Source organism: Chanodichthys erythropterus, chromosome 13, assembly GCF_024489055.1.
Source record: "Chanodichthys erythropterus isolate Z2021 chromosome 13, ASM2448905v1, whole genome shotgun sequence".
Taxonomy (NCBI): Eukaryota; Metazoa; Chordata; class Actinopteri; order Cypriniformes; family Xenocyprididae; genus Chanodichthys; species Chanodichthys erythropterus.
This window is the reverse complement of record NC_090233.1, coordinates 15,488,184-15,512,736: the sequence shown is the minus strand read 5'-3', so window position 1 is coordinate 15,512,736 and position 24,553 is coordinate 15,488,184. Positions and strand designations below refer to the sequence as shown.

The 24,553-nt window shown below is 37.8% G+C and overlaps 1 protein-coding gene across 6 annotated transcripts in view; it reads left to right on the top strand.

The window, feature by feature from the left end:
* rgs3a (regulator of G protein signaling 3a) overlaps positions 1-20,196 on the top strand; it is a 90,442-nt gene extending 70,246 nt beyond the window's left edge. For 2 of the 6 annotated variants that reach the window (XM_067405732.1, XM_067405733.1), the window contains 4 exons: positions 13,243-13,344; positions 14,433-14,494; positions 15,400-15,566; positions 18,060-20,196. In XM_067405732.1, the coding sequence (XP_067261833.1) occupies positions 13,243-13,344; positions 14,433-14,494; positions 15,400-15,566; positions 18,060-18,263 (535 nt within the window). In that variant the 3' untranslated portion in view covers positions 18,264-20,196. Of the gene's footprint in view, positions 1-6,505; positions 6,627-12,857; positions 13,122-13,242; positions 13,345-14,432; positions 14,495-15,399; positions 15,567-18,059 lie in introns of those variants that run through there. The other 4 variants (XM_067405730.1, XM_067405731.1, XM_067405734.1 and 1 more) reach the window with 3 other exon arrangements.
* The last annotated feature ends 4,357 nt before the right edge of the window (positions 20,197-24,553 follow it).

Genomic DNA, 24,553 nt, shown 5'->3' with positions numbered 1-24,553 from the left:
ACCGGATTTACTTACATACACGTGTGAAAGTGGGAGACTGGAAACACAATTCAGAGAACAAACTGAAAAGCATGGATTGTGTCAGTATTGTGGGGTCTGGAGTAATTTTGCACACTCAAAGTGTGTTGTGACCAGGACTTTAGACGTGTATGCAATGTATATGTGAATGCAAAGTTTGTGGAGTTAATTGGCCATGGCTTGATTTGTGTTAAGTGTTAACAATAAGTACAAATAAGTTATTTGCATAGCTCCGCCCACCATTGTTTGGTTGAGCCAGACAAAATGACAATAGAAACCATCTGGGACAGTGTCAGAATATAAGAATGGTGGATTTTGCTTTTGACCATTGACCGAAACCACATTTGAATCCACATTTTTCTGATCCTATTCTCCTCCCTTTCTCATCATATATCAGCTCAGAGAGGTGTTTATGATTAATAAAATTGGAAGAAAATATTCAACAAGTGGAAATAAAGTGGCTAATGGGTATTTAAGAGTGGGAATAAAGTGTTTAACATCTATTTAATAGGCCTATAATAGATATTGCATGTGTCCTAGCATTGATCGAACGGGCCAGAACAGTGTGTGCATAAAAGTGTATTTGCATCTACCACTTTTTGGTAATAATATAATTTGCCTTTGTTTTGTTGTGTTTTGATTTACTAAGTTTAATATTAGCTAAACTGTCTATACCCAGATCAAAATGGCCTAGTTGAACACACACACACACACACACACACACACACACACACACACACACACACACACACACACACACACACACACACACACACACACACACACACACACACACACACACACACACACACACACACACACACACACACACACACACACACACACACACACACACACACACACACACACACACACACACACACACACACACACACACACACTCACACACACACACACACACACACACACACACACACACACACACACACACACACACACACACACACACACACACACACACACACACACACACACACACACACACACACACACACACACACACACACTCACACACACCAACACACACACACACACACACACACACACACACACACACACACACACACACACACACACACACACACACACACACACACACACACACACACACACACACACACACACACACACACACACACACACACACACACACACACACACACACACACACACACACACACACACACACACACACACACACACACACACACACACACACACACACACACACACACACACACAAATATGCATTCATTTTTTCAGTATGACTCAGTGAATGTCCAGAATGCAGCATATGTAATTACAGAAGTGTTGTTCTAGCGAGTGTGGGATGTGGGTAGCGCTGTGCTGTGAAATTGAGCCACATTTAGATGAATGACATCGAAACAGTAAACAGGAATGTGACAGCACTCTTCTCTCCTTGAATCCTCGGCTGTATGTAGACGTTCAGAATCTACCAGCATTGACTCACTGGAAAAATGTGCCTCTACTGACATTCCTGCAAAACTCTAAAAACATGCTTATATACATATAATTCACTGCAGCGTCCAGATTAAATAAACACTAGAGGCAGTAAAATCCCTTCTTCCTTTTTTTAAAAACACAATTATGATTACAGGGGCAGGTTATTGATTAATAAAGACTTATTTTTGCAGTGTTCCTTGCACAATTATGGAAGCTTGTTTCCGCCATGAAATAAAAATTAAAAAAGGTAATTCCGACTTTTTATCCCACAATTCTGACTTTTTTCTCAAAATTGTGAGATATGAAGTCAGAATTGTGAGGGGAAAAAACATCAGAATTGTGAGTTTATACTTGTTACTTTATATCATGCAATTTGCATTCTGACTTTTTTCTCTTGTCTCGTGTAATAATGTCCAGTTGTGAGGGGAAAAAGATGTTTTTTCTCAGAATTGTGAGTTAAAATCATGCTATTTTGACATTATAACACCATTGTGAGTTTATATCTCACAATTCTGAGAAAAAAGTCAGAATTGTGAGTTATAAAGTAGTATTGCATGATTAAATTCGCAATTGCGAGAACAAAAGTCTGAATTGCAACTTTATATCTTGTAATTTTGACATTATTACTCATTTGCAATTTTAAATCTTGCAATTGTGAGAAAAACCATCAGAATTGTGAGTTTATACTTGTTACTTTATATCATGCAATTGCATTCTGACTTTTTTTCTCATGTTTCGTGTTATAATGTCCAGTTGTGAGGGGAAAAAGACGTTTTTTCTCAGAACTGTGAGTTAAAAAGTCTGAACTGCAACTTTATATCTTGCAATTTTGACATTATTACTCACATTTGCGAGTTTAAATCATGCAATTCTGAGAAAAAAACATCAGAATTGTGAGATGACAATGACTGCTTCACGTAAGCGACTAAACATTATATTTAGAAAGACTAGATCCAGCATTTAGTTGCTTATATGATACGGGTTAAAATGATATAGAATTAAAATATTCAAGAGACACTTTTTTATATGGGACAAGTATCATTTTTCAATCTCAGCTGACCCTATACCAACACATGAAAGGATTCGTGATCTCATTTTATTAGCCGTGTGTCTTCTCAAACTCAGAATGGAGGATCAGGTGAAGCGTCTCACTGAGAAGGGAATATCTGCGGCGTATGTGAGTTTTTACATTCAGTAATGTATTCGGATCACCTGAATTGCTCCGAACAGATGTGTGCTGACTTGAAAACACAATGGCATGCGAAATTGACCTGAAGTAGCTGGAAGCTTTTTCAGGTTTGATATAAAAGTTCTTTATAGGCGCAAAAAGTCATCCCTCACAGATCAGTAGATGTGATAGCGGCTGCACCTGGTTTGGCTCTAACAGAGGGAAGCTGTTTTCTGGCACCTGGTTTATGACAGCAGACGCTCTTCTGAGATCAGTGTATAGCTGCAGACCTCTGCTGAAAGAGAAAGAGCAGTCATGTTCAGCTGAGTTATGGGCTCACCCGAGGGCAGGGCACAGCTGCTTTCTTCTAACCGTCTCTGTCAACATGTGCTCGCGACCACAGTTCCCAGGTGTGGAGACCGGCTGTCCCACGCTTCCTGGAGAGGCTGTCATCACATCACCTCATTATGAGTGTCACATTCACAGAGAAACCCAGCAGAGAGCAGGACTCTGATCATGACCAGCGTCAGAATCAGTGATTCAGAGGTTCATTTAAATCCTTTCAAACGGATGACATTTGATCAGCAGGATTTAATGGATAAATCAAGAGTCCGTGCGGGTGTGCTTGTCACAATACTTTTAGATGTACAGTATATCTATGTCTGTTTATTTTACAATAATATTTGATTGTTTATTCTTTGTGTGTGTGAATATATAGTAAAGTGTAATTTATATCCAGTGATCAAAGCTGAATTTTCAGCATCATTACTCCAGTCTTCAGTGTCACATGATCCTTCAGAAATCATTCTAATATGATGATTTGATGCTCAAGACACATTTATGATTATTATCGGTGTTCAACACAGTTGTGCTGCTTCAGATTTCTGTGGAAACTGATACATTTTATTTTTCAGGATTCTTTGATGATGGAAAGTTGAAAGATTGTTTATTTGAAATAGGCTTTTTTTTGTAACAATGTAACAGTTTTCACTGTCTCATTTGATCTATTAAATGCGTCCTTGCTATGGATATATCTTAATTTGTGTTAAAAAATATGAATTTTTTTAAAAAAATAACCTTAAGGGTTAGTTCACCCAAAAATGTACATTTCTGTCATTAATTACTCTCCCTCATGTCGTTTCACACCCGTAAGACCTTCATTCATCTTCAGAACACAAATTAAGATATTTTTGATGAAATCCGAGAGGTTTATGACTCGTCCAATATAATCAACACTTTCAAGGTCCAGAAAGGAACTAAAGACATCGTTAAAACAGTCATGTGACTGCAGTGGATCAACCTTAATGTTATGAAGAGACGAGAATACTTTTTGTGTGCAAAAACAAACCTTGAAAGTGTTGATTATATTGCTGTCTATGGACGAGTCATAAACCTCTTGGATTTCATCAAAAATATCTTAATTTGTGTTCTGAAGATGAACGAAGGTCTTACAGGTGTGGAACGACACGAGGGAGAGTAATTAATGACAGAAACTTCATTTTTGGGTGAACTAACCCTTTAAGGCTATACACTTTCATTCAATAGTCCAGTTTAGACATTCTAACAACTATGAGTAACTTATCAACTACATGTCAGCTAACTCTCATTAGAGTATTAGTAGACTGTCAGGTCAGGGTTCGGGTTAGTAGAATAAGTTAACATGTAGACAAAGTTACTTAAAGCCAGTAGAATGTCTAAAGTGGACCATGGGAATGAAGTGTAACCCAATCTTACTGACCCCAAACTTTTGAACAGTATAAATGAGCATCACACCGTTCATCAGATGAAGATAGATAGATGATAGATAGATAGATAGATAGATAGATAGATAGATAGATGATAGATAGATAGATAGATAGATAGATAGATAGATAGATAGATAGATAGATAGATAGATAGATAGATAGATAGATAGATAGATAGATAGATAGATAGATAGATAGATAGATAGATAGATAGATAGATAGATGATAGATAGATAGATAGATAGATAGATAGATAGATAGATAGATAGATAGATAGATAGATAGATAGATAGATAGATAGATAGATAGATAGATAGATAGATAGATAGATAGATAGATAGATAGATAGATAGATAGATAGATAGATAGATAGATAGATAGATAGATAGATAGATAGATAGATAGATAGATAGATAGATAGATAGATAGATAGATAGATAGATAGATAGATAGATAGATAGATAGATAGATAGATAGATAGATAGATAGATAGATAGATAGATAGATAGATAGATAGATAGATAGATAGATAGATAGATAGATAGATAGATAGATAGATAGATAGATAGATAGATAGATAGATAGATAGATAGATAGATAGATAGATAGATAGATAGATAGATAGATAGATAGATAGATAGATAGATAGATAGATAGATAGATAGATAGATAGATAGATAGATAGATAGATAGATAGATAGATAGATAGATAGATAGATAGATAGATAGATAGATAGATAGATAGATAGATAGATAGATAGATAGATAGATAGATAGATAGATAGATAGATAGATAGATAGATAGATAGATAGATAGATAGATAGATAGATAGATAGATAGATAGATAGATAGATAGATAGATAGATAGATAGATAGATAGATAGATAGATAGATAGATAGATAGATAGATAGATAGATAGATAGATAGATAGATAGATAGATAGATAGATAGATAGATAGATAGATAGATAGATAGATAGATAGATAGATAGATAGATAGATAGATAGATAGATAGATAGATAGATAGATAGATAGATAGATAGATAGATAGATAGATAGATAGATAGATAGATAGATAGATAGATAGATAGATAGATAGATAGATAGATAGATAGATAGATAGATAGATAGATAGATAGATAGATAGATAGATAGATAGATAGATAGATAGATAGATAGATAGATAGATAGATAGATAGATAGATAGATAGATAGATAGATAGATAGATAGATAGATAGATAGATAGATAGATAGATAGATAGATAGATAGATAGATAGATAGATAGATAGATAGATAGATAGATAGATAGATAGATAGATAGATAGATAGATAGATAGATAGATAGATAGATAGATAGATAGATAGATAGATAGATAGATAGATAGATAGATAGATAGATAGATAGATAGATAGATAGATAGATAGATAGATAGATAGATAGATAGATAGATAGATAGATAGATAGATAGATAGATAGATAGATAGATAGATAGATAGATAGATAGATAGATAGATAGATAGATAGATAGATAGATAGATAGATAGATAGATAGATAGATAGATAGATAGATAGATAGATAGATAGATAGATAGATAGATAGATAGATAGATAGATAGATAGATAGATAGATAGATAGATAGATAGATAGATAGATAGATAGATAGATAGATAGATAGATAGATAGATAGATAGATAGATAGATAGATAGATAGATAGATAGATAGATAGATAGATAGATAGATAGATAGATAGATAGATAGATAGATAGATAGATAGATAGATAGATAGATAGATAGATAGATAGATAGATAGATAGATAGATAGATAGATAGATAGATAGATAGATAGATAGATAGATAGATAGATAGATAGATAGATAGATAGATAGATAGATAGATAGATAGATAGATAGATAGATAGATAGATAGATAGATAGATAGATAGATAGATAGATAGATAGATAGATAGATAGATAGATGATAGACAGATAGACAGATAGATAGACACACTGACACACAATACAGCAGTCTGTGTTGGTGGAGATCTGGCCTGTGATTGGCTCACGGTCGTTCTGCCTCTCACAGATCCAGAGCTATATAAAGACACAGAAGCTCTCTGCGGTTGGAGGAATGTGACCGTTCGACCGCCCCGTCCCAGACACACGTTACACACAATGGTGGATTTCTCTGAGAAGTACCTGGAAAGGTAGGGACCCAATGCTCCTACAAGTGTTCTCCTCTGCTGCTCCGAGTCCTCAGTAATGAGAAGAGGGACGGTAAAAATAGAAAGCAAAAATAGAAGGATAGCTTAGAAAATGGAGAAGATGAGGGTGACTGGAGTTCACGTCTCCTGTGGTTTGTCTGACAGGGAGTTTGGGAGAGCTGACACGTGAAGGGTTCGTGTTTTAGCTTTTACTTCTCTTTGGACTGATGAAACTCTGTGCCATATTATGTGCCTACGATTTAGTGTTGTTTAAATCTGCTGGTGTACTTCAGTGTGTCCTCTTTGAGGAAGAGATTTGAAAGTGTTTCTTTTGACTGATTCAAATATGAATCTCATGGCAGCTATCAAAAACATGTCAGATTCATATTTTACTCCAAAATCATATATATGGTACTATCTGCCTTATTTGATATTTTCAATATTTTAATAAAAACCTTTTAATAATTTAAGCAATACGTATATAATTGCAATCATAATGGAGAACAATGGTAGATTAGAAAAAAAAAAAAAAAAAAAAATCACAACAATGAGCTTGATGAGTTAATAAGGAATAAGCTTTTTAATGCAAAATATAGCTTTTTTTTTTAAGTAAAATTATTTTGCAAGTTTAAAAAAATTGAACATGAATTTCCAGAGGACGTTTGTGACATTATTGTGAGGAGATTTCATATGACTTCTCTTAAGTGTCTGGTCTTTGATTGTGAATCCATGAATCTCCTCTGGTGCTCTTCAGTCATTTTTGACTGTATATTTTTTTTAAATAATGTTTTACTTCATTGGAATGGTATGAAACTTAGTAAAGGTATTGGCACTCTCTGTGTGAACACAAAAAATGGACTTGACTCATGATTGTGACTCAAAAAGATGAACTGGTGCTGAAAAATAGTCACACTTGTGCTCCTTACGGTCGGCAGTGAGCGCATTGGGAATGAATGGGAAAGGAATTTCATCTAGTGGAAACATTTGGTACTAAAATTTGGAACGCAACTTGTTTAGATTTACGGCTATGATTTTCTCACAGTTTTACATACATGTTTCATATAGAATTTGAAAATGGTATTTTTGTGCAATTTTCATAACAATAAACTTAAACCTCAAAAGGTCATCCTTTTTTTTCCCTCTTCAGCAATAATGTCAAGTGTTTCCTTTAAAAAGAGATCAAACTTCAGTCTGTTGCTCCAAAACATTCAAGATTTATGACAGTTTAAAGCTGGAAATTTCATTTTCATGTCTTTGCTCATACAGCGGTTAGCAGGTCATAAATGTTTTATAGCTCAGTGATAAAGATATGACTAATATCATGCAAAGCAAATCAGTGTTTTGTTGAAGAAATCCAGTGCTGTAGAAACTCCTGTTGGGACCTGAACCCATCACACTGCTTCTAAACTGAAGTCCTACTGCAAGACGCACAATGGCTGTCACGTTGTAAATGTCTTTCCCACAGCAAGTGTCCTGGTTTCACAGCCTGGAATAGCGCTGAGCTCTATTATGGGCAGTAATGTGAGCCGGGCAGAGTGGGAATTGGCAAAGCCTAGAGATAATTGTGGCTTGCGACCATCTCCTCTCTGGCTCTCCCTGCAGGGCTCACCGTGGGGAAATGTCTGTCGACGGCTCAGAAGAGCTGGATCAGAGCATCCTAATTTGATGAATTCCAGCGAGGGCGTGTCCTTCCTGTCGAGAGATTACAAGCCTGAGCCGTGAGGCGGCGCGGGAGCAGCTGCTTCTGCCTGATAATTAGCCCGGTGTTTCTCTAAATGAGGGGTCATGAAGCACGATCGACGCTTAACTGCTCCGCTCGAGAAATGCCGACACTTTCTTATGTCTTTTCCCGCAACATATACTGTATGTCCATGCTGAGAAAAGGGGACAGTGCAAACAATCAAATATAATTTTTGTTCAGTTTTCTCTAAAAGTCGTCCCCAAAAGAGTTTCGTGGTTCAGAAGTTGAATTGTGTAAATTAGTGTGTGAGACCAACAGCCTTTAGAGGCGTGTAAAAATATGAAGCTTTTACATGACAAAAGTAAAATTTGAGGGAAAAAATACATTTTACATCTTATTAAAAAGATATTTGTTCATGTTCATAGATGTTAAAGGGTTAGTTCACCCAAAAATGAAAATTATGTCATTAATACGTTCCAAACCCGTAAGACCTCCGTTCATCTTCAGAACACAGTTTAAGATATTTTATTCCATTGAACTGATTCCATTGAATTGATTCCATTGAACTGATTCCATTGAACTGATTTAATTGAACTGATTCCATTGAATTGATTCCATTGAACTGATTCCATTGAATCCTTTCATCTGTCGGCGTTGGTTATGCACTTTTACGTTGCCGTGGTTGTTTTTGGCGATTAGGACATCCGCAACATTTTGAAGCATTGAAAATACATTTTGGTCCAAAAATTATAAAAAGTACGACTTTATTCAGCATTACCTTCTCTTTCGGGTCTGTTGTCAATCCGCGTTCACGATTCCTCTTCTTCTTCTTCTTCTTCTTTTCTATTTTATGGTGTTTGGCATCCAGCTTATTCTTCCATTAGCGCCCCCTTCTGCTCCGGAGTGTGGTTCACGTCTCCGCAGTGACGCTGCTGACGTGTTATCTGGTGCGCCTGAGCTTCGTTTACAGTCTGAGGGAGACGCACGCTGTATTCAAGCTATTCTACATTGTTTGTATTTTCGTATTGCTATATTTTTTAAAATGGCGCGTAAGTGTGCATGTCGCGGATGTCCTAATCGCCAAAAACAACCACGGCGATGTAAAAGTGCATTACCAACGACGACAGATGAAAGGATTCAATGGAATCAATTCAATGGAATCAATTCAGTGGAATCAATTCAATGGAATCAATTCAATGGAATCAATTCAATGGAAAGGATTCTGGAAGAGAATACAATGCTGAATAAAGTCATAGTTTTTGTTATTTTTGGACCAAAATGTATTTTCAATGTTTCAAAAACTTCTAACTAACCCACTGATGTCACATGGACTACTTTGATGATGTTTTTATTACCTTACATCATTACTATGCTTGATTATAGCCAGAAGGCCGAGTGTGCCGTTGAGTACTTAAATATGATTTTTCAGTTCTCTTTCCGTAGCTCAGCTATTAATCTGTAACATATTTTCACTGGTGTGGCTTTTTCTCGCTGACTGATGCCACATGGCCATTACTAACACTGTTGCAGAGCAGTGTGGAATCTCAACACTGTGGCACTGAATGGACACACACACACACACACACACACACACACACACACACACATATAAAACAGTAATGAACGAAACTTTCATGCACAGTTGATTGACAGATAAACTGCACACTCTTATTTTAGTGTTGTTAAATTGTGGATATTTTCACCATATGTACATCATTCAACTGAAGTACATATGCATTTAATTGTAAACACATTATGTTCTTCGTTCATGCATATTATGGGTAGACTTCTTTCTGTGACCAACCCCCAAGTCAGGGTCAAGACTTCTTTAGGGGCGTCAGACCCCCCCCATTATCCGCACTCTAAATATACTCAAGTAGGCTACATAAATAACTTAATATAAATTGTTTTAATACCAACATGATATCAAAAATATTTTTGTACATCCTTTATATTTTTTTTTACATAGTTCTCGTTCATCTCAAGAGGCTGGTGGTGATATAAATATAGTGTTGATCATGAACATATCCAGTAGGTGGCAGCATTGCATTTAATGTCACTTGAAGATCCATAACAAGCCTGTAGATTTCTGTGCTGAATGAGGACAAACTCAGCCTTATGTCACAGTCTACTACAGTACATTAGCTGTAGGACTGTTCTTAGGTCAGGTTTTGTCTGTTGCATCTGTTTTCACCAAAGCTACACATCCTCCGAGATCTCAGTGAAACCTGACCTGGACCACAAACTGTTTCATTACTCTTCTAAATATTTTCCAGAGCCCATAAATTGGCGAGAATCTTTCCTTTTGTGTGTGCGATCCAACACCAGACCCTCACATTTTAATCCAGATCTTCCCACTGGAAGTTAAAAATACTTTCCTATTGGCCAACATTCATTTATTCCTTGTAAAAGCACTATTTTTGTAGCTCTGGAATTAAATATGTCGTGATTGATTTGTTTCCTCAGCTCCGTTTCTTTTCCAAGTGGGCAAACTTTGATATCCAAGCTAGCAACCGGAATCAAAATCCATCCAAGATACTGCATTTTTTGGCATTTACCTTGTTTTGAGAGCTGTTTGAGATCTAAGTCATGTGTGTGAGTCAGTTTATCTCCCAAAAAACCCTGATGATTCCAGCAGTTATTGTGTTATCTTATCAGACTCTCGGGGTTTCGATCCTGAGCTCTTTCGCATTCTTATGTCTCACTAGAGAATCCTAAATAAAGATGTTTACGTGTAAATGCCTTTGGCCAACGTCAGAGAGCTGAATATGAAGCTGATTTGACTTTAATATTTCAGATAATAGGTTAAATATCTTACAAAATGACTTCTCAGAAGAAGATTGATGTTTTGCCACAGAACTGACAATGATTGTGAGTGTTTCCAGTTATCTGAAACCAGCAAACCCCTCCTTTGGAGGGTAAACACCAAACTTCACTTTACAAATAATACTGTAGAACTATAGAAGTGCTCATTTATATAGATAGGTAAATGTGTGTATAGCATTTGGACTCATTAATTATTGACAGTTGATCTTGGATTTGTCGCTTTCGTTCTGAAGCATCTGGGGTGAGGAACTTCCTCTGAGTTCTCTGACGCCGCGGCTGACTAATGTTTCATCATCTCATTTCCCAGCTTGATGAACAGATTAGATTCTCAGACTCGAAACGTGGTTTTAATTAAACAACTTTGCTAATGAATCTTGAAATCTTCTATCCTTTTATTGTAGCTCAAGGCTTTTCCCTGGAAAGAGAAGACCCTGGTGTTGTGTTTTGAATGGAATAGGTCAGTCCGAAGGGGGGAAATTCTTAGCAGCTCCAACCTACCGGACATCATAATATGTCATAAATAGATGCAGACTTCCTTTTTCCGGTCGAGGCTCATCTACGCTTTCCGTCATCATACCCAGAGGGATGAAAATGATTATTAACCAGTGGTTACTACAGAACCTGGCTTAATTATTTCTGCTTCTGTGTTAACATTGCTGACGCAAAATGCGGTATAACCGTTTAATAGTGCCATAAGTGCTGTAGTATGTATGATACTGTACAAGGCCCATGTTTGCTTGTTGTCACTATCATACAGTTATTATATATAAACCTTAGTTCAAAAGTTTGGGGTCAATGAGACCTTTTTGTTGTTGTTGATGTTGAAAATAAATGATTTTATTTTTTCAAAGGCGCATTAAATTGATCAAAAGTGACAGTAAAGACATTTATAATGTTACAAAAGATTATATCTCAAACTTTCTATTCATCAAAGAATCCTGAAAGATAAAATGTATTGCGTTTTCCACAAAAATATTGATTGATAATAATCATAAATGTTTCTTGATCATATCAGAATGATTTCTGAAGGATCATGTGACACTGAAGACTGGAGTAATGATGCTGAAAATTCAGCTTTGATCACAGGAATAAATTACACTTTACTATATATTCACATGGAAAACAGCTGATTTACATTGTAAAAATATTTCACAATTTGTACTGTATTTTTGATCAAATAAATGCAGCTTTGGTGAGCAGAAAAAACTTCTTTCAAAACCATGAATACATCTTACCATCCCCAAACTTTCGAACGGTTGTGTGTATAAGCAAATCAATAAATAGTGTCAGATCACAAAATTAGTTCTTAATTCAAAGCTGTTATACAACACTCCATATATAAGAGCTAGACGTACAATATTTAATCAAAATTATATTTTGCTCAGTATTATTTTCACCAGTTGTGAGGGTTGAAACTTCAACAACACCTCATGTCTACAATCACGGAGCGCAGGAACTCACGGCGTGTGCTTTATGTAGGAACGCTGGCCTTGGGAGGGCCAAAAATGGGATTCGGCTTCTTTTTTTGGTGCTGTCATCAGCGTGTGCCTGCGGTGCGAGAGGCCAAATGGAGCTGATGAGGGCAGAGGATCCGCAAAGCCACAGTGGAAATCAGTGGGCGGAAATTGTGCTCCTCTGGAAGAGGTACGTGAGGTCAGGCAGAGGGAGGACGGGCATCTGGAGGTTCCCGAGCCCAGCGGTCGTCTCATGAGACGTGGATCCAGGGGTGAAGAGTCAGCTTTTTGGAGATTCGGAGATGCAGCTGCACTCCACAGCGGTCCCCGGGGCCCATCGGCCCTAGGTTAGGGCTCGCGGGACTCCCGGTGGCACCTGAACAGCGAAGCGAAGGTGTGGAGAGTGGCAGAACCCTCCCTTCACTCATCCGCTCGCTCAGACACAGAACTGGCAAGAAGGAAGAGAGATTGACAGAAGAGGCTCCAGGAACTTCAAACGGCGTCTCAGCTTCCATTACTGTGGATTGAGGAGAACATGTATGGGTTTCTGCGCTTGGATTTACGCGCTTGCGTTTTCCGTGACTGAGATCGAGTTGTTGAGTGGTTTTGTTGTGACCTGCAGAACTCAACTCTTACCCTTCTGTGCGTTTTTCTGCAGGGCCAAAGACATGAAGAACCGACTCGCTTTCCTGAGGAGGAGGAATGAGTCTCCCGGAAGCACGCCAGCCGGCAAGCTCGACAAAACCTTGAAGTCTGTCAAGTAAGTGTGTGTGTGTGTGTGTGTGTGTGTGATGTCCACCTGCTTCCTGGGTAATGATCCAGCTGGTGTCTCTGCTCATGTGTGTGGGATGAAAGAGAAAGGGTCTGAAAGGATGTATTTTAGATCAATTCATTTGCAATTTGTGATGTTAACTTATTTCGATGGTCCATTCTACAAACTACAAGTAATTTTGCAACTACATGTCAACGAACTCACATGAGAGTAGACTGTTAGGATAGGGTTTGGGTTAGTGGAATAAATTGACATGTAGCTGCAGATATTAAGCAGACCGATACTCTAATTGACATGTAGTTGCAAAATTACTTGTAGTTAGTCGAAGTGAACCATTGAAATAAAGTGTTACCCGACGCAGACATGTAACAAAAAACAATAAGAGTATATCAATGATATTAAAACAACACTGCTTTGTCACCCACTTAGAATTTATTTTACGTTTATAATAATTGTAGTTAAGATAACGATAATTGCCTATGGTGGTTGAAATGACTCTAATGTAGTGGATGTCATGCATCACAGGGTTAAATTATGATGATATTAAGGCCAGGTGCTGCAAAGTTGAACATTTCTATCGCCGAGATGTTTTAATGAGTGACATTGCTAAGTGTGTTCATAAAATATGCAAATGTTGCATGGAACAGATCTCGATAAATCAATGCACAGAAGTTGTAAGGAGGTCAGAATAATCACAGGTGTGATGCTTCGGCACCTTATGATCTGATTTATGATTTTATCTGGAATAACACTCCCCTGTTAGATAAAGTTCCCTTATTAGGCAGCGTCAATGGAGGTGTTAAAGCTGATCTTAGACAGACGATGAAGGCAAGAATGAGTCTTTGAGAGGAGCTGTGGGCGGAGCACGCCATCCTATTGGTGCAGCCTGATCCCACCCCCTCCTCTTCACAGAGGGAAATATAAAAGAGGCCGTCCAACAGAGACTTACTCAGACACTCAGGCTCACACAAACACACATACTCGAGCGAGAGAAGGGCACAGCTTCGAATGGGTCATACAATGAGAAACCTGACAGAGATGGGCTTGCTGAAAAACCGTTCTGCCTTTATTTGCAGGCCCACTCCAGAAGAGGCAATGAAGTGGGGTGAATCGTTGGACAAGCTGCTGGTCCACAAATGTAAGATATTTTTACCCCTCTGTAACTTGTTGTATTTGCTGAATTCCTTTGGCTTGGCTTGAATCCACAGGGATGGCGGCTGCATTGTTGCATTGTTTCAGGCTTTCATGCTTCCTCTCCACTTCCTGCTCTGAGTCACTGAATGAACGCTCTGTTGAACATGCTTTCATAGTAATCCCAGATGAGTCCTAGATCCGTATGGAGTCGTGGCTTTCCATTTTTAATCAAACTCAATCGTTTTGTGACGCTGAAAGTGCTTGTGGCGCTGAGATGTAGGGCAGGAGATGTCTTTTTCCGCAGCAATTGTTTGAAAGGCTGAGTGCATCCACATGCTGTTATCAGCAGGCTCTTATGGGAACGGAAAGGTGATTGCGTGCTTTGGGATGGGGCCACACTTCCTTCTATTTTAATACTGGCCGCCTTTAGATCTGAAAGGAAATGTCAGTGTGCAGTGCGACTGTAAAAACTGCAAAACAATCACAGCCTACATTAAATCTTGTCTTGTAGCACTGGCACATTTGTTTTAGGCATGGAAATTAACATAAAATGTTTTATGCAGAAAATTTCCATTTTGCATTTATATTCAGAGCCACTTCATTGGTTATGCAAAGATGTTTTAAAATCAGTCTATCATTTTGCTGCAGTGCTTACATTCACGTGCATTTAAACTACATTCTAGCTGTAGCAAATAATGCAGTGATTTAATAAATAACAGAATTATGCATAGCAGCGAGAGCTTTGGATGAGAACAAATGCAATTAAGAGTCGTGTTCTCGACTCGAAGTGACTCAGGGTTTGGCGCTCGGCGCTGGCTTTTCAGTGGAGGCTGCCGTTGCCATGGTTCTCTGTTTATCCGTCCAATAACATCTCCCCTTTTTCTGCCTCTTTATTCTCTCCTTCATCAGATGGGCTGGCGGCGTTTAGAGCTTTCTTGCGCACAGAGTTTAGTGAAGAGAATCTGGATTTCTGGCTGGCCTGCGAGGATTACAAGAAGATTAAATCGCAGTCCAAGATGACATCGAAAGCTAAGAAAATCTTTGCGGAGTTCATCGCCATCCAGTCCTGTAAAGAGGTGAGCATGAAGTCTCATATTGATTTGAACTTTTACAGACCGCCTGACGTTAAAAGTCATCCCAGATGTTCATTGGGAATCGAAAAAGTCTAAACAATGCCGCTCTGTATTATTTAGCAGCTTAAAAAAATGGCTGGAAATATTCTTAAAATACTTCACTTTGTGTCATGAAACTAAAAGATTGGTCAGAGCCGTGGAGGATATGATGTCATGCCTGACTAATGGACTCCCTTTTGGCCGCACAACACTCAGCAGACAGTTTGAGAGCATGTTTTCATTTTCCAAACTTGGAAAGCAGTTTGGAAATTCAAAATGAGACGAGCAGCAGGAGCTCGAGGCACTTTCCAGCAGTGAAGCTGGGCTTTGTGTAGATTCACGCTGCCAGATCTTTGACTTCCAGCATAAAGTCCAGTCCAGATTGATCATTTCACTGAAATGTTAAGGGACCAAACACAGTTTGATTTTCATGTGCCAATTAGGAGCAGGTTTATATAGAAAAAGGATCAATTTCTCAGCTGGTTTTGAGCTTCAGAAACCAGATTTTAAAATGACACCAAGCTAACCTAACACAATCAAACTTTACCGAAATATATGGGAAGTGTTTTCTTCTCCCTTTTAAAAGTCAAATAAACCTGTCTATGTTGTGTGCCAATCTCCATAAGCTGTTGTAAACTAGTACTGAAGTCTACATGACTTTTTGTACATCCACAAAGGGTTCGTACAAGGTGCTTAAAGTACTTGAATTTGACTTTTTGAAATATAATTCCTCGAAAACCCCTAACAAAAAGCCATATTAATGAAGAGGTACTTGACTAGACAATTTATATGAAATTAGTGAAATTAGTTAAAAAATATATATATTTCACGCAAATTTAACGCCTGTCTGATATAGCTATGAGCTTGATATTGCTCATAAAATTCCAAGTATATGATACAGCTTTCGTATTTCAGGTCAACCACAAAAAAATCAGTCTGAAAGAGGAAAGCGATATCTTTGTCCAGGTATCGTTTCAGTGGTTAAGGGGATTTCCCATCACTGTTCAACGCATCGATCTCTTTAAAGACAAGCGTCAGATTCAGCTTCACCGCGGAGCCGCTTTGCTTGTCGGTTGCGCCTCATAAAAGTTGTTGTTCAAAGTTAAAATAATTTCCTTGTTTTCAACATTTCTTCGTTCCAGAATGAATCAGCATTTTTTTTTATTGATTGGTCTACTAACTCACTCTTAAAGTCAGTCACTTGGCGCCACCTACTGGCGTAACTATGTAACCTGCACTGAAGTCGTTGATAAACCCTGATCAGACCGTTTCTCAATACCAAGTATGTAAACATTATAATATAAAATGTTATTTGTTGAACAATAATACACATTATAAACTTTGTATTAAACATATATTATTAAATAAGTTGTAATTTGTATATTGGATACCTTGTATCAGTAATTTGAGTCCTTTAGTTTAGTGTAAACAAGACATTATAATGCAATAAAATGACTTTGCAATGATTTACAATGAAATGCTCTACATTTTACAAATGAACTCCTTTGTTTTCCTTCTGTTATTACATCTTTCAATAATAATCGTGTAAGAAGTTTATGCCCACTTTCTATTTGCTCTTCCACGCAATGAAATTTCTAGGGCTTTTGTTAATGTTCCAGTATTTAAAATTGCATGTGCTGCAGTTTATGTGTACCATTGTACCATTTTAGAATTTGAAAGATAATAAAGATATCTCTGATTGTTGTCCTTGAAAACCAAAAACGTAGTGCTTGAAAATCCTGGAATTTCAATTTACAGTATCTGTACGAACCCTGGATGTACTGATTTTTCACAGTCATTGTAATCATGACTTTGTTTCCATATGGATCATAAAAAATATTGTGCAGCCAACTCCCAGATGTTGCGTAAAGTCAGTTAAAGCAGCAGTTTGTCATTTGTATGCAAAATACATGTCCAGTCCTGCTCCTAGAGGGCAACTTTCCTGCAGAGTTGAACCTGCCCGGACATTTCTAGTGATCCTGAAGACCTTGATCAGCAGGTTCAGGTGTGTTTAATTAGGGATTCAGCTGAACGCTGGCCCTGTTAAAACAGGACTGCACCCTTTTCACACAGTTCTAGAAGTGGAAGTCTTCTATAGTGGTGAACTGCAACAAATATAATTGTTCGCATTCCCATTTGCACCCCAAACAAGCCATGATAGTGTTTCCAAAAGAGGGGAAAAAAATATCAAGAGATTGATTACATTGGTCAGAAGAGAGAAAGATGTCAAATTTGCCGTCAGTCCCTCGGATACTGTACTCAACGTTAACTAGTTTTCTTTAATTTAATGCCAAGGTAATTAAGCACAAACGTAAAGTGATATAAATGTACATTACATTAGAAATTGAAAACAGACTGTCCATTGGAAGCACCCCATTGGTCCATTGGATTTCTGACTAAAGCATGAAGCAAAACGACTACGGACTTGGAAGTAATGGCTCTTTGTTTGTCCCGCAGGTGAATCTGGATTCCTACACCAGGGAACACACTAAAGAGAACCTGCAAGACATCAATCGCTCTTGCTTCGACCTGGCCCAGAGGAGGATATACGGCCTGATGGAGAAAGACTCGTATCCTCGATTTCTGCGCTCGGAGCTCTACATGGACTTAGTGAACCAAAAGAAACCAAGCACCACGTCGACATCCTCGTCCTCCTCTTAAGACGACAGAGAGAGAGAGAGAGAGAGACACTATAAAGAGTAGCATCCGCGAGGTTTCTTTCACTTAGCGTTTCATTGTCATCAGCCATTCTATCTGTTAATGTGGCAAAAAGAGTGGAGAAATGCACGAGGCATCGTTTACAAATGGTGAAAGATAGAGGGAAAGGTAGCGTGACCCGACCCGATGGCGCTGGACGAGTGGGGCACCACCACGCTGAATAATGCTGGTTATTCCCATTTGAATGTTATTTAATTTGTGTACTGGAGAAACGGAGGCCGTTATGGCCTCTTCAACACTATGCCAACTGGGTACTGTTTCGCCTCTTCCCGTTCTTCTGATGGAGCACTGCTGGTGCCACCGACCTCTCCTTGTTCTCCATTTCATGATGACGTTCGAAAATGTCTCGTCCCTTCGCGGTTGGATGTCTGGATGGTGGAGAACGTCGACGATCATGCACTTACTGCTCAATTGTGTTCCTGTGAACCTTCCTCCATGTCTTTCGACTCCATGTCACATGATGAAGTTGCTGGCACAAAATATAATTTAAACAAATAAATGTAGAGGAATGGACCAAACTGCAGCTGAAGACTGGAGCGTTTCGCTCCGGGCTGGAAACGGACTGTCGTTGGTCTCTAAAGACTGTAGAAAACACGCTTCGCTGCCAATAAGCCATTCGTTGTAGCTTGACATATTCAGAATGGAAGAGACAGTATTCTCAGGACATTACGGCACTCGACTATGAAGCTTCCAGACTTATTTAACCGTTTGTTTCCTCCCTTTTCTGACTTTAGGTTTAATCATGCACTCTATATTTAATAGGGCACAAGGTCAGTTAGGATCTGTCCCTGTGTTTGTTAATAAGACGACATGTTTTACCAGTACAGAAACGTAGTTATTTATTTAGAAGTCTCACTGGTTGCTTTGTACATTGCACTCAGACGAATTTCCCTTTTCCACTTTGATCCAGGTCCACAGCTGTCCTGATGTAAGTGCAATATGTTTATTATTTGTTGACTTATCTTATGGATGAGTTTACCTTTTTTATGAAAAAGACAATGGATTGAGCTCTGCATTAATATTATTGTATAAGTTACAGGTAATGTAAGAATTACATTAGTACACAAATTATTCTAACTGTGTTTCCCTGGCAGCAGGCAGCCGGGTTAATGGATGTATATATGATTCTTAAGAAAAAAACGATTAAAAAAAGATAAAAACACACCACAAAGTGTTTGCTGTACCTATGTAAATATGTGAACCTAAAAGCTATAAAATGGCATGTATTGTTATAAATCTGGGCGGAGCAGGTGTGGGCGTCCTCTGGTGCGGACCTACACTGCTTGTAAGTAGTTATATTTTATCATTTTCACTGTTTACAATTCCGACGCACCTCCTAAGATAGCAAGTGCAAAAGAAAACAGAGGTTTTAAAAAAGCCAGTGTCATTGCAAAACACAAAATAAAACATTTAGATGGTAAAATCGGACAATATTGCCTCCTGCCTCTCTTTTATTGTTAGCATTTTTGCATTGAATTGCATTATTCTGCATTGCTGAAAATAATAAAGATGTCCAGGGCCAGTATTTACCAAAAAAAAAGAAGTCCATTAGTTGTTTTCAGGACAATTTAGGCACATTTGATTTCATTACTGAACATTTCACCACTGAGAATAATACTCATCTGGGAATGGCAACTCAAACATAAACAATCTGGATGTATTACAATGATTTTTTTTTTTTTTAAGTAGCGACAGTTTAGGATGGGGAATAAACTCAGCTGTCATGAAAACATAAATAATGCCACATTGTCACAGGATAAAACCCTGGTAAATGTTCTGGTTTTTGTTACTTCTGGAGTAAAATCAACTGTGGCACTCTCACATGAACTGAAAAAGTCAACTATGATGAATAGCTTTGAGTAATTTTGTAATTATTTTGAAGAAAAAATAAGAAAATCCTCCACTGATGTATATACAATATACTTGAGCTAGAACAGTCTGGGATAATGAAACATTTCACACATTTATTTTTATTTTATTTGTTTTCACTCTTTGTTTAATAACATTCCTCATTGTTATATTCATCACACCCTTTCCCAGGATTTCCCATCATTTAGAACTGAGGATCAAACAAATCCCAGCGGAATGGGTTGTTTTTGGAGAAAATGTTGCATACGTCTCAAATGTGTGCACGTGTGATTCAGAGAAAACATACACACTAAATAAAATAAACATGATAACGCCTCTCTTCCAGATGTGAAATGTGTTTCTGCGGTATAGGCCATTTTACAGCCTATAGATTGAGTGAAATAATTTACACGTCTGGAACCATGCATACTAAATATTTGAACTTTAATGCTGTCTAATTATTTTATTATTATTATCGCTGCTTAGATTTCCAAATATGTGCCTGCAGTACTCCGACTCTGCCACAAGGAAAAGTGCGTGCACCAGTTTAGAGCCTGACAAGGTCACATAGTCAATGATTTTTACATATTTGTAGCATACGCACACTCTAAAAGATCGAATCCGTGCATGTTTTGTAAATGAGGCCGAGATCTCTCTGAATGAGCTTTATTTTAAGGCTTGCCTCTCTTGAAATCAAAACACTGCAAATAGCAGCAATTGCGTGCCCTCTTCAGTGAGTTGCTAAGGAAATATTGCCTCTCCTGCCAGCCGCTGATGAGAACCCGTGGCCCTTGATCACTTCAAGCAGCCCTGGCAACCCAACAAGGGCTCTTCATCAGGATAAGCTTCACAATAGTCATGGCAGATGAATCTGATCGCACTCATGAGCAGCTGTCCACTCTTCAGTCACACAAGAAAACTGATCAATTTACTCAATCATACACACAACAAAACTGTTTCTCTTCTGAACTTCATTTCTTTGCTTTTGATTAATGCAATTAATGCAATGTGCAATCTACTAGAATAAATTATGCAGGGTGAATATTAACCAATTAATTACACAAAAATGATCAATACAGCTCATATGAAACTGGAATCATATAAAATCACTTTGAGACTACTTATCATAATATTGAAGGTGCGAGAACAAATTATGGTTGTGTAACTTAACTGATTCATGTGGAACTCATGTACATGTTTAAATCATGTAACTCCAACACACTTTCTTCATTGAAAAATGGAGAAAAATGCAAACAAGTTCCTGAAGGCTTGAACTTATGGTTCCTCACGATAATTAAATTAAAGTCTTTACAATGGCGAGCCATTCCAAGATCATGTAATTTCCACTTTCAAATAGGTATGCTGTTAAACTACACTCTAAAAAATGCTGGCTTAAAAACAACCCAAGTTGGGTTGAAAATGGACAAACCCAGCAATTGGGTTGTTTTAACCCAGCAGTTGGGTTAAAAGTTTTATTTAACCCAACTACTGATTAAAATGACTACATGTCTGGCTTAAAATGAATCCAAAATAGGTTAGAAATTAAAAATCAGACCCATAATTACTAGAGGAAACAATAATAGTCAAAAGGTGTACGTTTATTAATAAGCAATTTAATAAATGTTTATTGTTTATTATTCATTATCTTATTAATAAATGCTCATTTATTAAACATATTAATAAATGTTAATTTCCAGCATATTTTAGGTTCATTTTAAGCAAGCAATACAGTAATTTTTAAACAACAGTTGAGTTAAATAAAACTACCCAGCAGGTTGGGCAAACATTTAACCCAACCGCTGGGTTAAAACAACCCAATTGCTGGGTTTGTCCATTTTCAACCCAACTTGGGTTGTTTTTAACCCAGCATTTTTTAGAGTGTACTGTACAATCCCTCAAAGCCTCGTTTTCATTCCTGTCAAAAATTAAATATGGCACTATACCCTGTTTACGGTCAATAGGAAGATGAATGATGTCATTTCCCTTAACCCAATGCCCATTGGGTGGACGACCTGAGCGACTAGGTAAGTTTCAGCACATCTCCAACCTAGACTGTTGTCAGGTCCAGCTGATGCCAGAGCCAGTCTTTAGCATCTCCTCTGGTCACTGGCAGTGTCAGGTCCTTCCCTTTTGGGCTTCATGGGTCTCTGGCCACCTTTCAAACTAATTTGACAATGCAAAATGTGTTAAAGCAGCTTTACATTGATAGAGGGAACATTATTTTGGCTGTACATCAGCTCTAGAAGAAAATAGTGTCATTGTCCATCAGTAAAATTTGTTATTAATTTAGTTAATCTATATATCAGCACTGAAAAAAACAGGGATGTCATCTTCCAGCTTAGTTCAGTTCGCATACAATGGTGTCAATGCAGGCTGATCAAAAACATTGGCTTGCTTAGTTGGGGACACTTGATATTCAACAAAGGCAAGGAACCCAAACAGGTGACAAAGATGGAGAAAAAAGCCTTGGGAGAAACCAGACTCAGTTCTCCTCTGGGAACAGTGTGTGATTATGATTCAGACAGCGTTACAGGTCAGAAGTCAGATTGGGATCCGGACAGTCAAAATATTGAATCCAGTTCCATCTGGTTGACGTCAATACCATACAGCATGTTCAGAAAGACAAATATACCCGTTTATAATGCTTACTTTAATGTGTCCAGTGTAGACAGACCCAAACAGTTGTGCGTTAGATGGATTTACGCTCTCTTTCGCTCTGGACAGTGTTGCTCCTTCATGACACATTGCAATAAAGCAAAAAGTATTCCTAATATGTTGGACCTTTTATTGAAAGCAGCCTACCTGATAAGACATGCCTTCAGCAGCACAGTAAGAGCAGTGTCTGCGACGCTTGGGTTGGGGAAAGGAGAGTTTGTGAAGTTGTGCTTCATTTTTGTAATTCCTCTTGACTAGTGCTGCTGAAACGACAAACTCCACATTCACAGTTTAACTGGAAACATAACCACTGATGTCAAGTGTGAATATGCACATGGACAAAAAATGAAAATATTGGAGAGTTGTGCTCCACAGCTGTGCTGGAAGTGAAGGACATTGTTTTCATTTTTGGGTGAACTACATCAGGAATTTATTTATTTATTTTTTGGGGGATGAGGTAGTTTCCTGAGGCTCAAATAATAAACACAGGATCTACTGAACATGCAGCTGTTGTTAAACCTCCTCCCGATCACTTCATCATCCACAGTGTCACAATAACGTTCAGTTTTCTTCATCACGTGTTTCTTTGTTCTATTTTCCTGCCACAATCAGCGACCGTGGACATTATCTAATCATCACAGCTGTCCGTCGTTTGAGTTAATCGTCGGTGTATTTCAGTTCCTGCTTTTCATCAGTTCAGTGTCCAGTGTTGTTTGTGTCAAGTGCACTCTGTCTCACATGTTGGCTTGTTATCTCGTTTAGAATAATTATTCTGTTATTGAATCTTTTCTTCGTCTTCATTACAGAAACACGTGTTCCTGAGCAAAGCTCCGTCCAGCTGTTATATTAGAGAGAGAGAAATCAGGAGGGATTGCAGGACATTTTGTGCTAAAATACATCATAAGCATGAAGAGCAACACAAGTGTGACGATTTACATACTGCTTAATTTGAGAATGTATTCATAGCTGTGATGACTTTGTTATGACTGTGAACACCTAACAAAAGAGGAAGTTGTCAAGACTGGACATTCGTCATGTTCAGAATGGCCTTTAAATATCTTTATTAGTCTGCCAGCTTGCACTGAAAGGGAATCTGACTGGTCTGTAATTTGTGTTTTTGTGCAAGACTAAAAAAAGAAAGAAAAGTAATCTCCCACACTGCAGAGGTTGTGTCCTCATAAATCCAGCCGACGCTTGAGAATCGCAGTTTTTTATTATAACCAATGTGCAGAACATGTGATATTTAATAATATTAATAACTTTAGACCACAACAATAAACATGTAATACACATGTAAGAACCTCTTAAAAGGGTGACAGCTTTTGCACCATTTGTTTTTTCTGAGCGTGTACAAATACTGCCAGATGTAAACAGCGCAGCCTCGAGCCAAGTCACCTGCTGCTATAAAGAGCTTGTCAGCCTTGCAAGATGCCAAGAATACAGATGGAGCGATGAAGAGTCTACTCACATCAGCCTGCTAGACTCACGCTGGGCACGAAGCCCGGCCTGGATGACAGATTCATGCCTTGATTAAAATCAGCATTAATCTGAAGACTTTATTACCATATTGTGACTGATAATCAAGTGAAATAGATTATCAAAGAAGAACAAAAGCAAAAGCTGAGAATTGCAGATGTGAATATGAGAAGTCTTATCTAACTCTAATACATTAGGTATTATTAGTCATTATAATCAAACATTACATTTTATAAAATTGTATAATAAAATAA